This window comes from Poecilia mexicana, unplaced genomic scaffold (genome assembly GCF_051168715.1).
Source record: "Poecilia mexicana isolate PSO_F unplaced genomic scaffold, ASM5116871v1 scaffold_12, whole genome shotgun sequence".
NCBI classification, from domain to species: Eukaryota; Metazoa; Chordata; class Actinopteri; order Cyprinodontiformes; family Poeciliidae; genus Poecilia; species Poecilia mexicana.
The window spans coordinates 12,136,484-12,151,139 of NW_028263381.1; the positions used below are offsets into that span (position 1 = coordinate 12,136,484).

General features: G+C 36.7%; 1 protein-coding gene across 3 annotated transcripts in view; it reads right to left on the minus strand.

Moving 5' to 3' along the window:
* rgs3a (regulator of G protein signaling 3a) overlaps positions 1-14,656 on the minus strand; it is a 96,644-nt gene that overhangs the window by 52,377 nt on the left and 29,611 nt on the right. For all 3 annotated transcript variants that reach the window (XM_088010928.1, XM_015000935.2, XM_015000940.2), the window contains one exon: positions 6,840-6,974. In XM_088010928.1, coding sequence (XP_087867054.1) covers positions 6,840-6,974 — 135 coding nt within the window. The remainder of the gene's footprint in view (positions 1-6,839; positions 6,975-14,656) is intronic.

A 14,656-nucleotide genomic window follows, 5' to 3' on the forward strand; every position in this document is an offset into this window, starting at 1 on the left:
CAACAAGAGCACGATATGTACATCTTCAGATGTTTACCGTAATTAAAATTACGTTTAGATGCAGTAAATTCAAGACCATGGGTGGCGACTGTGAGCAGAAAAAGAATAAAAACTTAATGAAGTTTTATATGCTTATGTGTCACTCCTCGTATTTTATCTCTTCTTTAATCTCGTTTGTCGACCAACTTTGAAAGGATGAAGAGAAATCAGTACTTTACCCCGACTAATATTTCTGTAATATTGCCCTGCTGACCTAATCTCAATTGTCGCTCTGTTGGAGCTTGATTGTAAATCCAGATGAAGCAGTAATATGTGCAGCTGTGTAAGATCTTACAATCTCACGGCCGAATGTTTTCAGTCAATGAGCAGACCGCAAATAATCTATTTTTAATTTCAATCATAATATTATTATGGTTGTTGATTTTGTTGGATCAAACCTGCCAGCATTTAAAATTGTGTACACACCAATCACAGGTGCATCGAAGGTAGTGCAGCAAATCCAATATTTTAAAAACAATTATTTTCATAAGGATTTTATAATAAGAAAAGAACACCAAAATTAATTTTGTAAATTATAAATTAGATACAGCTGAAATGTGGCAAATCTGAGCAATCGTCTGGTGACACATCATAGCAAATCACTCGATGGTTACGATGCCAAAATGCAGCACAATGGAACCAGACAAGAAAAGACGACAAACACTCCCACTCATCTGGATGAGGTTAAAGGTTACCACAGCAACATAGTGCAGATTTTATTTTTTTGATCTACAGAAAAATGGTTTTAGCTACCGACCCACAAAACACCACTGATAGACTTCAGAGCTTGGCCATCTCACTTCTTGAAACTTACTAATGTATCAACAAGAGTAAAATTATGCTTTCGGCAATAATCGTAAACTTTCTTTTATTTTCTTATAAGCCTTCTACAATCCCCATTTATTGCTTGTGAAGCCGTATTCCAGCTTTTGAACCCATTAATAACTAGTAAAAATTTTGACAAAACAATATGTACATTACAGCTGTACTAAAGTATATAACTTATATTGTATGACACCACATATTTGCTGAAAATGATTTTGAAAATGAATAAAGAAAAGGTTTCTCACCTAGCACTATTGCATAACGCCACTGTATGCACAAATGTTATGGGAGTAAAATAGAGAAGGACTACTTTTAAACTCTTCAACTTCATCTGAAGTGGATGACGTTATGTATTTTGATAAGGAATAATCCCAGTCACCAATCAAAGCTGCTTTTGGAATAGCTGAAATAGACCAACAAAGCTCATATAAATTTTGTTGAAACTTCATGGCAGGAAACCAACCAAATTAAAAGAAATCTTCCAAATCAACCAAAATTAATATGAAACATCAAAATGAAGAATGCATTCTTAAACCAACTGTGAAAATAAACGGAGGTAAACATCGTTATGGAAAAACTGAATTTTTAACTACAAACTTCTGTAGCATAAAAATTGTTTGATGTTTATTCCATTGTATGCTTTCTACACACTAAAATAAGGAGAAAAATCTCTGGGATGAGCTAATTAAAGGAGGGAATGTGGTAAAATAAGACTGAAATAGAAGACAAAACTCATTCATTCGTTCACAAGTCCAATTAAATGAAAGAAAATAACTTATTTTGAAGTTGTTTTCTGGTCCTGCTTGTTAAAACAGAGTGTTGTGAGGAGGAAAGATCTGCTTATCAAAAGTTGCACATTCCTAAGCACTTCTTCTCAGTCACTGAACTTCTCATATCGCTAATCGAATGCTTACGTGCCTGCCTGACATGTATGGGGGATGTGATGAATTAGGGTGGAAGAGAATATAATTCATCATCACACTCAAAGCGTACCAAAGAAATAGAACAAGAAAGGCCCTCTTGTCAGTCGTCAAAGTTTCCTCCAACATAAGTACTTGAATGTAACCATGTCTGCAGCTAAAGCAGATTCTCATAAATGGGAAATGAGAGGAGGACAGCCGAACTGTTCATTAGCAGAAGCAGTCATCTTTCTTCACTTTTTATGTGAATGTACTGATTGTGCTCAAGTAGAAAATTATACAACTTTTCAACTCCAGATAGTTTGCTTTGCTCTTCTGACTCAGAGAAGGAGTGCCAGCATTACACATCAAATGCTAACTGTGTGAACGTGGCTGTCATTTTCAATACAGGCGGTCCTGTTTAGATTCCCCTTTTACTCTGTGAGTGTGTGTGTGTGTGTGTGTGTGTGTGTGTGTGTGTGTGTGTGTTTTGCGTGTGTGTGTATGTGCCTGTGCGCACAGCTGTGCAAATTTATTTTTCCCGCATCTTAGTGGTTGATGCTATTCAGAAGAAAATGTACCGGAAGCTTTCCATTGGAAGAGTTTGGAGACATTTGATGGCTTTAGGACATTTCTCCGCAAGGCTAAATGTTTTATTTTTTAGTTTTCTTTTATAAAAATAAAAGCAAATGCAAGATTTTAAATACATATTTGAGGTATGTTGCTGTGTTTACTGCTAAAAAGGATTGGGTTTCCTAAGATCAAAAACATTCAAATGAATATACAATTAAAACCACATAAAGTGATGGTAAAGAAAGGAATATGCCTAATTGTTTTATAATAATATCTGGTTTGACAATGCAGATTTGTACTCAAAGGACACAGATCCATCTGGTAAATAAAGCAAAAAGAATGAATTGAAACCTTTGAACTAAAATTTTATAATTTATTGAAAACTTTCAATATCACATATATCAATCCAGTAATCAGGCAGCAAAAGTCAGAGAAATTAGAAGAGATAATAAAATTGCTCCAATTGTTTTCTCTGACACAGAGTAGGTCTAAGAATATCAAATAATACTCGTGGAACCCAACTTTCACAGTCACAAGAAGATTACTGACCATCCTGCTGAAAAAGTCTATTTTTTCTCTAAAGAAATATCAACAATGTTCAGCGACCGAAGAAAGTAGGGCAGCTGCTGACATCAACACTGTGAAGAAATAAGCCTATTTGCCAAAAAAGACATGAACGAGAACGGAGTTGGAATGGATTTGGATTCTGTGTGTGTTTCCCTAAAAAAGTATCCTGGTTTCCCTGCTCACTAGAAAAATAATCCTAGAGAGAGGTGTGCACTTCAGCTAAGTGGGAATTTGCTCAGCTTTGTGCGTGAAGGGGAGAAATAAGGGACCTGACACAAGGGAAATGTGAGAATCAGAGGGTAAATTTATAAAGCTCTTTTGCAGCACTTCTTGAATGCAGGCATGGAAATGCCTAGTACATGAAATGTGTAGTTGATTCAGATTTTAAAAATTTCTTTTAGCGTTGACACAATAGTAACAATGAGAAGAAATGAAATGAGTTCACCTCTGATGAAGGAAAAACTGTTTAAGTTCAAAGTAGTGATGGTTGTGGACTAAATCCCAAAGCACAGTTTTACACTCATCAACAGAGGAATAAATTACGAATAAATTAAATGAATTATCACTTTAGTATTGTGGGTTTTGTTTTTTTTATGCTTATGTAAAGTAGATTGCCTCTGTTGAAGGATGTGACCCACATGTATCCTCACATCTATCTATGGGAGTGTGTCCTCCTTTCCAATGCAGACCCCCCAAAGGAACACACAGGACACACAAGGACTTTATCTTCACATCTTTCATACTTGACAAAACTTATTTGCATATAATTAAACATAGTTGAAGGTGACTGAACACAAACTATTTGCCTCTGAGGTACTCTGGAGAAATGCAATCAAAAGTGAACTAATTTGTCAAGAAGTAAAATGCTATGATTAAGCACGCATTTCGTTGCCTTCAGGAAAGAGTTAACGTTTTCATTTACAGCAATAAACGCTTACAAGAAAAAGATCCAAAGAGCTGCACAAAGACCATGAAAACAGGCCAGATGAAAGACAATCTACTTAAAAAACGACTCTTTGCTCATTTCTTCAAATGTTTTGGTATGTTTTCATCACGTAGCGATTGGAAAACTATCTGAACTTTAAAGAATACACACTAGAGAATCTGTAATAAGACTAACTTGAAGAGTTAGTTAATATTCGCTGGTTGAGGCTCTGACCAACAGACAATCTCAGAACATCCCGTGTTCTGTTGCTGTACCGTATTTTAATTCCTGGGTCTCATTTAGGTTGGTAAAAATCAACACATAGGGTAATGTCTGGTAGGTGGCCTGTGTGCCAAGCCATAGTGTCCAGCAATCCTTTTCAAATGTCTTCTATTCAGAAGCTTCAACGCTGACGGTCCAATAATCTGTTCTTTCCCTGAACACCCCATCATGACACGTCCTTGTGCTAAAGGAGCAAATTGATGCACATTAATTGCAATGACGCATCGCAGAACTCCCAATGCGCCATGAAGGAGGGTAAATTGTTTAGTCATGAGAATTTTTTTTTTTATTCCCGTTATTTCTTAAAGATATTTGAAGCTATAATGTCTGCCTGTTTAAACTCATATTGAAACAATAAAATAAATTAAAGAGCACCCTTTTCCCTGTGAGACATATCTTCAAAAAAAGAAAAACACTTAACAAATTAAAATAACAAGAAATGTGGTTAAGTAAGGACGTTTCTATAACATGTCTGAGCCGAGACAGAAAGGAGTTTGTCCATAGAGTTTGGTAAAGACCTCTCAAGTAGCATTGATGTGGGTGACTCGGCACGCTTGCCACATTCTTTGATCGTTGATTATGTTCAATACTTTTGCCCCTGTTTGGTTTTCATTTGTTTCAGATCCACATAACTGATACCATATGAGCAGACAGAAAACTGCAACATATGCATCCAATGCCTTTGCCATTGCTGTGGAATTTAATAGAGAACATTCTAACACATTATTAAGACAAAACACTGCATTTGTAAAACTTATATTTGAAAAAACTGTCTAAGGGTAACATCAGATGAATTCCTGAGCAAGGCTCAAGAAGTACATCTCAAAGTGGTTTGAAAACGGCAAGGTATTTGGATAAATCTCTTGAGTGCAGGGGGATTTAAAGTGCAGAAACACACATGCATCTCAAATATACTGCATATTGAAACAGAGGAAATAATACAGAAAAAAAGCAAGAAAAAGGGATGAAAGATTGCCGGCCTTTCTTTCCTTTTTTCCTCCTCTCTTTAATACGCTGATGAAATGAAGTCCTAATGTACAACAGGTGGGCCTTCTGCACAAGGTTATTTATCTCTTTTATTCACCTTTCAGCTGAACGCAAATGAGCTGGGAAGAGAATGGCATGTCTATCTCGCTCATTAAATATAAAAGAAGTGAAGATTTGGAGAAACAGAAAAGGCATTAGCATTTAAATTAACAAGAAATGGGAATGCTGTTAAAATAAATGATGTAGAGCTAATCTAGTCAGATAAAATCAAAAACAAATTCATATTGCTGGTAGCAATACAAAATTCAGTGCAAAATTCAATAAATAATTCAAACGCACTAAATAAGAGCTGTCTGAATTATGACTGACTATTCATCAGACATTAAAGATCCTGACAGTAAAACAACAAAAAAATCATTTTGTGTACATTTCCCATGGTGGAGCTTAAGATGAATAACTTGAAGGTTGCATTCAGAGTCTCACTTAAATCAGAGAAGATAAAGCCAAGTAGCACTTTTAAATCACAGTGCAAATTCAAAGGTGCTCTCAATGTTTGATATCTAGAACCACCGACTGCGTTTTAAATAATCTCGGAGTAAATTAAAAAAAAAAAACTAAAATTATCTTCAAATCAAGGTTACGTAGATCAAAAGGCCTCTCCATCGTGGAGAAGCTTAACTAATTCCGACTGGAGTTTTAAAACACTCTCTATGTTTGCAGCTTTACACCTCCTTTTCTTTGGATTTCACTCTGCAATCTTACTTTCAAAAGAGGTCGTAGGAGGCAGCTCTCTTACTGTCTCTACAAACAGTTTCAAAGCAAACTTGCTCTAAAATTTACGACTTACGCTCTGGTCATGGTCACAACTGGGAGAAGATTCAGCTCAGGTGAAAGGTTGTTTAATTCCCTTCATTCAAACAAATTGCAACAGGTCTGCAAAAGTAAAATTCACTCAGAATATGTTTGTAATACTCATGCATGACAGTGTGAAATGTGATTCATTGGAGTTGAGTGTTTTTCAATATATTGGAGGAATATTAAAGCCTTTAACTTAACACTTTAGAATCAAACCATAATTTTAAAAAAAGTTAACTTCAGCAAAGCAGTGACCTTTTGCTCAAATGTGGGCTGATATGAAAAAAAAAAAAAAAAGTTATCTGAATTAGATGAACTGGCATATTCTTATCCTAATGCATTGATTTTAAGTAAAATTGGTTTCCATAATCAAAGAACTCTGTACTTTGAAAACAAGAGTCACTAAAAGCTGTAAACAGGGGAAGTCTCACTTAAAATCTAAATATAGAGTTTTGTGGATGTGAATGAATTTTCTCGATAGACTGTTATGCTGCACGCTACTACTATGATAGAAAACCAAAACCTGACAAATTACAATGCTGACTTTTAAATTAAACAGCATGAAGCACAGCTCCAAATGACCTCATCTCAGCACTTGATCACAGTTACACATGGTTCAAAAATAAAAGGGAGATACTATTTCAGTCAAGCCAAATAAAAGAAAAGTGCTGAAGAAATACACGGGCCGCTATTTATAACAGCAAAAACTGTTTCCAAGTGTGCAATGTTTTAGACCGTATATGCTTGGAAGCATGTGATGTTCACAAGGCATCTGTGATAGTAGGGGCGGCATGAGCAAATATATGCATTCCCATGTGTTCATCTATTTCCTGATTCATCTTCGGAAATTGAAAACGCTCCTGGATGTGCGTGTCCGTGTGTCCTACCTGTTCAAAATGCGGAACGGAGGGCTCCCTCCTGTGAAGCTGGAGTTGCTTGTCAATGTTGTCCTTCAGGCACTGACACACGCGGCGCTTCTGGTCCGCTGAATAGGCTTCCAGGCTGAGCAGGCAGTCACACTTCTAGAGACAGAAGGGGGGGAGAGAGAGGAGCAAAAAAAAATAAATAAATGTGGGGGTTGAAAAGATAGCAGGCAGTTAGCCATTAACGTCAGAGACATAAAGAGAAAACTATATTTCCTGCTGCAGCAAACAAAAGGAAAAAGTTGAGATTTTAAGCCTTTTTTAAAACAAGACAGAATATTTATTAAAGTATTAGTGGTATTAAAAAGTATTTTTACAAGCTTGTTCTTGTAGCTCTATATGTATTTACAACATTTTATAATGCCCTCACATTCAGCCGTTACCTGAACTTCATTTTCTTCCACCTTGAACACCGAAACGCTCGCTTTAGTGAAATTGAATAATGGCTCGCTTCTACTTCAAGCAGAATTTGATATGCTGACGGAACGATTGCGTAACCAGACTCTAGATGGCACTCACCGAAAGTGAACAAATCGATACATCGCTTGGAAGTACAAGAGGAAGAACATCTGACAACCAATGCTAAACTGGTTAGGGGTTGGCAGAGCCTGCTGGTTTAGGTGCTTTTCGCACAAGCGGACAAAAATACCTCTTTGTAATTATCACAATTTCCTCAAACTTTGACTCACTGGTGTGCAATAAAATAAATGATGTGATGTGAACAATGTGATTGTTAGTGTGCATGTTCATTTTTATTTCCATTTTGTGCACTTCTGTGAGAATTATGTTTATATTGCCTTTTAAATGTATTCATAACCCTTGAGTTTTGTTTATATTTTGCTAAATTAGATCCACAATCATTAATTTTATGTAATATACCAACAAAAAAAGCAGAAAGGATTATGTATTAAAAGAATAAGCATCTGAAAAGTTAGTACATATGTATTGTCCTCACTTTATTCTGAAACCACTAAATAAAATTCTGTTTTCAGAAGTCACCTAATGATCACAGTCCATTTGTGTGTAATTTAATCTCAGTATAAATACAGATATTCTGTCACTGTATTGAAGGTATGGTAGTGAGCATTAGTTAATAAACAACCCAGTGAAGACTGAAAAAAAACACCAGGCAAAGTTATTCAGCCAATATGTCAAAACATTGGTATTGTTGAACGGAAACAATACCAATGTAAAAAGTCACATTTACAATTTGCTACAAGCGAAGTGAGGGATTCAGCAAACACATGGAAGAAGGTGCTCTGGTAGGAAATGCAAAGTTTCAGCAGTCAAGTGTTCCTTGTAAAAATAATTTGCATAAGATGTTGCAACATCTTTTGCATTAAGATAGCAGTTTAGGCTTAAATCGCCTTGGTAACAGGCTAGCTCCCTTTTTGCACATCTTTACACATAGTAGTCATTTTGGAACAAAATGTAACCCCCAGGAGGCCTAGAAATAGATTTTGTATATTGTCTGAGGATGGCACTTGTGCATCTGGTTTATGGTTGTATCAGGAATACAACACAAAAAGTTACAGCTTGGGACTAAATCAACACAGAAAAGCAATTAATTATGTTAGAATTTTTCAAATCTCCCGGCCCCATTTTAAACGTTTTTAGCTATAGTATAGAAACAAGCTGTGTCCTTCCAAAAGATTGTTTATTTGCTTCTTTGATGTTTAATCAATGCTTCCTGGTAAATTATTGAGCCACAGCATTAGAGACCATGCTCACCATTACTCTCTTATGTTTGGTTTGTGTAATGAAAATGAAACAAATTCATCAAATTTTATTTTATTTTTTTCCATTTTGTCTCCACTGTCCTACATAACAATTCCCATCCACCTCTGTTGCTCCGTTTCAGGCAGTTCCAGGGAGAAACATTCGTCCTGACATTTTTGGGCACGAGTCGGGCTATGAATAGAACTTTACCCATTTTGTTCAAGTCTTCAGAGATTGACTGAAGTCCTCTAGGCCTGTTTCGACGCTTGATGCCCTGGTCAGTGGTGAGTCATTTGGGGAGTACATTTGCCTGTTTTTCAGGCAATGAGGTCTTTTCACGTCTGACTCCGTTTGTAGCACTTTTACAGAGTGAACGTGTTTGGGGGGGCTCTGCAGTTAAATCTGTGTCATTGTTGCTGATGTAAGGAAAAGGGGAGTTAAACCTTGAAGAAGGCTGGGAGTGTATTGATCTAAAGTGGAGCATTTAGATGAAAAGAGGACAAAGGCATAGAAAGAGAAATAAATAGACAAAACTTAGAAAGAGAATCAGCTCAGATACAGTAGCAAAAGCATTTATTGTATCGAACCTGACTGTTCAATTGCAGCGCAACATGATAAAATACATGTTTTTTCAGACCAGGCTGAAATCAATCTGGATGTTCTTTGATATCCATCATTTAGACCGAATTTGAGTCTGTAAGGGTACGACAAAGCCTGTGATAGTCAAACACACACAAACAAGCATCCTCTGGGTAAACCAGTTCCATGTTGCTCTGGATGAAAATCTTACATTTCCATCTAAGATTGTTTTTGTGTTCCCATACACAGAGTTTCACACTACATGTTGTGAAAGGTCATAAGCGGTTTGCAAAAAGCTCCTCAAAAAGCCGTGGGGTGGAGTGAAAAAAAGCTCGGCCATCATGCTGGAAATAATCCTGTACTTACTGCTTCCCGAAGAGCAAGACATTTTAAGGACATTAGAATGTAGAACCACAAACCTGAGGCAGCTCTTTCTTTTCATCTACATGAATGATGATTAAAAATCCTTTTATTCTTGTTTAAAAAAAATATATGAACAACCAATGACACAAAACGGCTACATCCCTTAAAGTTACTAGCATTAATTTGTCTCAAAAGGTTTGGCTTGCTATATAAAACCCCACTGTTGTGAAGTAAAGAAAATTCATCTGATGCTAACAGATCAGAAATGCTAAAAACAGAGCAGCACTTGGAAAGGCACAGGCAAACACACCAACCAAAGATACATTGCCTGCACACCACCAGATTGAATTCTGCAGTATAATCTGGCTCTGTGTTTAGTAAATGATTCAAAAGATAAAAATAAGAAGACAACAAACTTGGACAGTGATTCACAGTCTAACAACAGTCCCAGAGACACAGGAAGGCTTGCACCTCTCATCTCCTTTCTCATCTGCCAAAAAAAGGAAATGCTTCCATAATTTAACTAGAAATCACGCTGATATTAAGAAGGATTTGCTTAAGTGACCCAAGTCACCCTTATTGCGCAATGCTTTGTAATGGAATGTCTTACTTAATTTAGACAAACAACAAAATACTGTAGAGCTCAGTAGAAAACCATAAATTTGAATATTTGAAGATACAACTAATATCTATTGATGTTTCACTCAAATAGCAAAAAGAAAAAAAATCAAACATGAAGTTTTGGTGTTTGAAAAACCTTTGGAAATTTATGACATTTTGATTCCAAACTTATAAGTTATTTTCAGATCTATTATAGCTTCTTGGCATTAAAACGGGACGCAGTTACTCTCCCTGGGTATCCCTTTTTTTTGGACGCTCTGTAATTTGTAACTTTTACTGGCTGGGTCAGGTCGCAAATGAATCCCTCCTTAATTCAACAATAGAGTGTCTGTTTTAGAAAAGGATCGCCTAAAAAGGCACATTAGCTAAAATAGCTCGTCCGCCCCCTATTCTGCCTCCTACATTAGTTCACCCCCCGTTTATAAATCCACCCCTCCACGAGATGCACATAAGACCTAATGAAACCAAATTCAATGAATGGCCACTGGTCTGCCACGGAGTAGCTAAAAATACAGACAGCATTTCCCCGTAATCAGATTGATTAAAGTGCTCCTTGGTTGAAGCCCTCCCCCTGAGCCATCTGGCAGATGAGTTTTCAGCGTGTTCGCTGTCAACACGGCTCACCTAAACTGCCTAGGTACACGTTTGCATGGCTTCAGTGGGATCTTTCTTTGCCTCACAACGCCTGGTGATAATGAGCCAGCTGAGATGTTGCGCTGCGACGTGGCAGCCATCATATGTTTGCTATCGGAGATTCAAGAAGAGTTCGACAGTTCTGGAAACATGCCAAATGTTTTGCATTGCACTGAGATAAGAAAACTGACAGCGTTCTTGTGCCAGAACCCGATAGAGGAATCTCTGGCCTTCTTGTTCCAGGCTCAATGCCTAATTATTTCTGCATGCACATACTAGAGAACAATTAATCTTATTCAATAAAAGTACAAATTCCCAAAACTAAACCATTAATTTGGCAAAAATGAAAATATCAAGGGATTTTTTTATTATTTTTTTAAACATCATTAGGTCCCTAAAACTCACTGTTGTTTTTCCACCTACTGCTCTGCCTAAGCCTGTTACTCACTGCATTGTGTGATTTGAAACAAATCTTTGGCATTCATATAAGCCGCTTATTATTCAGTTGTGTGCTCAAGAAAAAATAAATAAATAAAAGCAGACGGCTAATTTTTTATTTATTTATTTTTATTCCAGAAGAAGTCCTCTCAAATGAATCTGACCACCACAGATGATTACAGTACTATAATTAGTAAGAGCATGTTTAATAAGGTAACCACAGCCTCTATTATGGTAATAAAATGGACTTGAGTGCGCACACAATCCCAGCAGTTAATGATGGGTAAAAGCGCAGCAGGGGATTTTAGGTTTTTTATTTGTGTGCTAATGCCAGGAAAACAAGGCCCCCAAATGGGTTCTAGAAAACACAGAATGTAAAATTGCTAAATTTTTTACAAAGAGCTCCATCAGAACCATATTTATCAGAAATTATAATGAAAGTTCACACCCACTGTCACAACAAACAGCGTCATATTCTGTTAGTCATAGTATTTTAATTGGTGCTAAGCATGGGATCATGACTCATACGTTTATGACGGACTATTATTATAAAAATTGTTCTAAGATTTGCACGTCTAAACTCTTCTGTCCAACTCTCTACTTCTCTCCTCTCGCTATGATACGTTTTTCCTCCTAAATGATGACTTTGTGACTGCTGCATTTAATGGGTTTTATGGCTGCCACACAAGTGACAAGAGCTAATGATGCTGAAGCAGCCGGCTAAATCTCGCAACATAATATTCCTACTAATGTCAGTGGAACTGCTTAGACCTTCCTGTCCTCCACATTGTTTCCCTCCATTATTTTTTTTTTTTAAATTGCCACTCCCTTTACAGCCACAGTCCACCGACATGATGATTCAGATAACTGTTCCAGACTAAATTGCCTATTAAGTGCCAATTTTCTTTGATGTTTATAATTCACACGTAATTATCCACATTGACTTTACCAATCTGTAGATTTTGCAAGATGGGATACAGTGCCTTGCCAAAGTATTCAAACCCTAAGATTTTATGAAATAGAGCATAATTGGTACATAAAAGAAGGTTAAACTTTTTACACATAAAATCAGGTTTTGACCAAACATGACCAAAAGTTAACTTTTTGAGTTTGTTGCAAAACAATATTACTGACTAATCATGCTGTGGGGATCATTTTCTTCAGGAAGAACAGGCAAGCAGATAAAGAGCCTGGGGCAGAGGTTTTCCTCCCAGCAGAATAACCCCAAATACACGCTGAGAGTCTCAATGGTAGGATTTCAATCAAAGCATATTCCAGTCGAAGCCCTGACCTAAACGGAAAGATGCAAAAATCGATCTTACAAACACTATCCAATCTGAATCATGTTGAGCTAACAATTGCCAAAACATTTCAGCTTGCAGACTTGCAAAGTTGGTAAAGGCCCCAAGTTCCCCAAAAGACTTGCAGCATTGATTGTGAAGTATACTGGTCCACAAAATATTGACTCAAGGTATACATGCGAATGCTACCACAATTTATTTTATCTTTCTTATTGCATTATATACAGGAAATGCATATTAAATGTAAGTCATGACTCATGTCTTATGACAGTCCGTCTTGAAGCCCATTAAAAAATCTAATTACCAGGATCCAATTTAATATCTTGTTGAAATTAAGCAATTATTGGCCAAAACCTTTCACAGGCAAGCAAGCATTACTTTAATATTGCACACAGAAAGCAATTTCCTCCAGACTTGGTGGCTTTCCCACACTCTTTGGTCTATTTCTAGCTTGTTTGCCTGGTGTGAGATCCAAAACTGACATGAATGGAGCATGTAAACTAGAGTTCTTGGCATATCGCCCTTCCTATGGCCACCAGGGAGAATGATAAGCACATGACAAGTTAAGTGATGTTTCTACTTTTTTTTCCTCTCAGTTTTCTCAGGCACACTTTGTTTCATCAGATTCTTCATTAAGAAACTGCATTGATAGTTTTCATTTTATTAAGTATTATGCCCTTCCACAAAATTAAATCTGGTCCGCTCTACATGCACAGATATAAAGATCAAAAAGATAAAGATTAACCTTCTGGCTGTGTAGTCCTGAACAACATTAAGTGGTAAAATCTCCTGGTGCTTTCGTACTCAATAAATGAAAATACTCTGATGAGACTTGTGTGTCAGATTAAAAGTGCCTTTGAAAATATCAGAGCTTAAGCAGGTACCAAAGGTTGGATGTAATATTTTAATTTGTAAATGTTGCGTTTTCATTAGCTGTAAGTGGAAAATCAAGATAATTAACATTAATAATGGCTTAAAAACATCAGTCTGTGTGTGTTTGATTTAGTACACAGACACCAACCTAAATGCTCTTTTCACATTTGCAGCACACAAACTGCCATTCCATATAAATTGCAAATACATTAATAATTCTGCAGTTACATTTGGATTTGTTTTCTCTCCACTTAGGTGTAAAAATACTTTACATACTGAACGTGTCCTTTATCCTACTGGAATAGCGATATAAACCAGTCAAAGCAGTTTATGACGACACTCTAAGCCTGTCATAGATCTTAAAGCAATAATTTTACTAAGATGAAGGCTTCCAAGTGATTAGATTTAGATATACGGCTACACGCTGCTGCCACAGCATGCTGACATACTGACTGTAAAGTCCTTTAAGTTGTGGCTAAGTCCGAGGGGACGATGGTGCATCTTGGTTCAATTAAAGCCGTAACGGGCCGTGCCTGCCCTGGTCCTGTAATAAATGGCTATTATAAAGTAGATATTTTGCTGACAAAAGCCTCTGGGAGGCCATCATTCACAACAAGCCTTCTCACTACATGTGGCAGCTTGTATGTCATGGAGCCAATGATTCAGCTAAAAATGAAGAAAGATTCAAACAAAAGCAGAGTTGCAAAAGGAAGAAAAAAGATAATTGAAATGTAAATATTGGAAAACAAGCACCAAAAGTATATTTACTTCTGGAAATACCAGAAGTAACAGCCAGCATGACTTCTAACATAACCGGGCCTCTGATTGCACAATTTCAACTCAATTCAAACAAGTAAAAAAGCCTTTAGAAATATTCTTTAAGATGCAATAAAAATTATAAAATGTGGTTACAAATAAAGTTGACTTTGGCTCAGAGGTGAGAGCAAAGCAGAACTGGGATATTATACTGTGCATTACAACATCCTTGGAGTTTTACAGACTATATGTGCAAGCCATCACACTGTGATTTCACCTATTTCGGCACAGCAGCTGCTTATCTAATCTCCACTCAGTCATCACATCTGAACATCGCAACAAGTGGACAGAGGATGATTAATATTTCTAAGCCAATAACATCTTACTGAATATGAGTTACATGACAGGTTCATGAGACAAAGAAAATTTGGTATGAAGTAAATGTAAGTCGACTTGATGTGGGCTGAGCAAATTGGTTTAATAGTACTGATGGCCTTA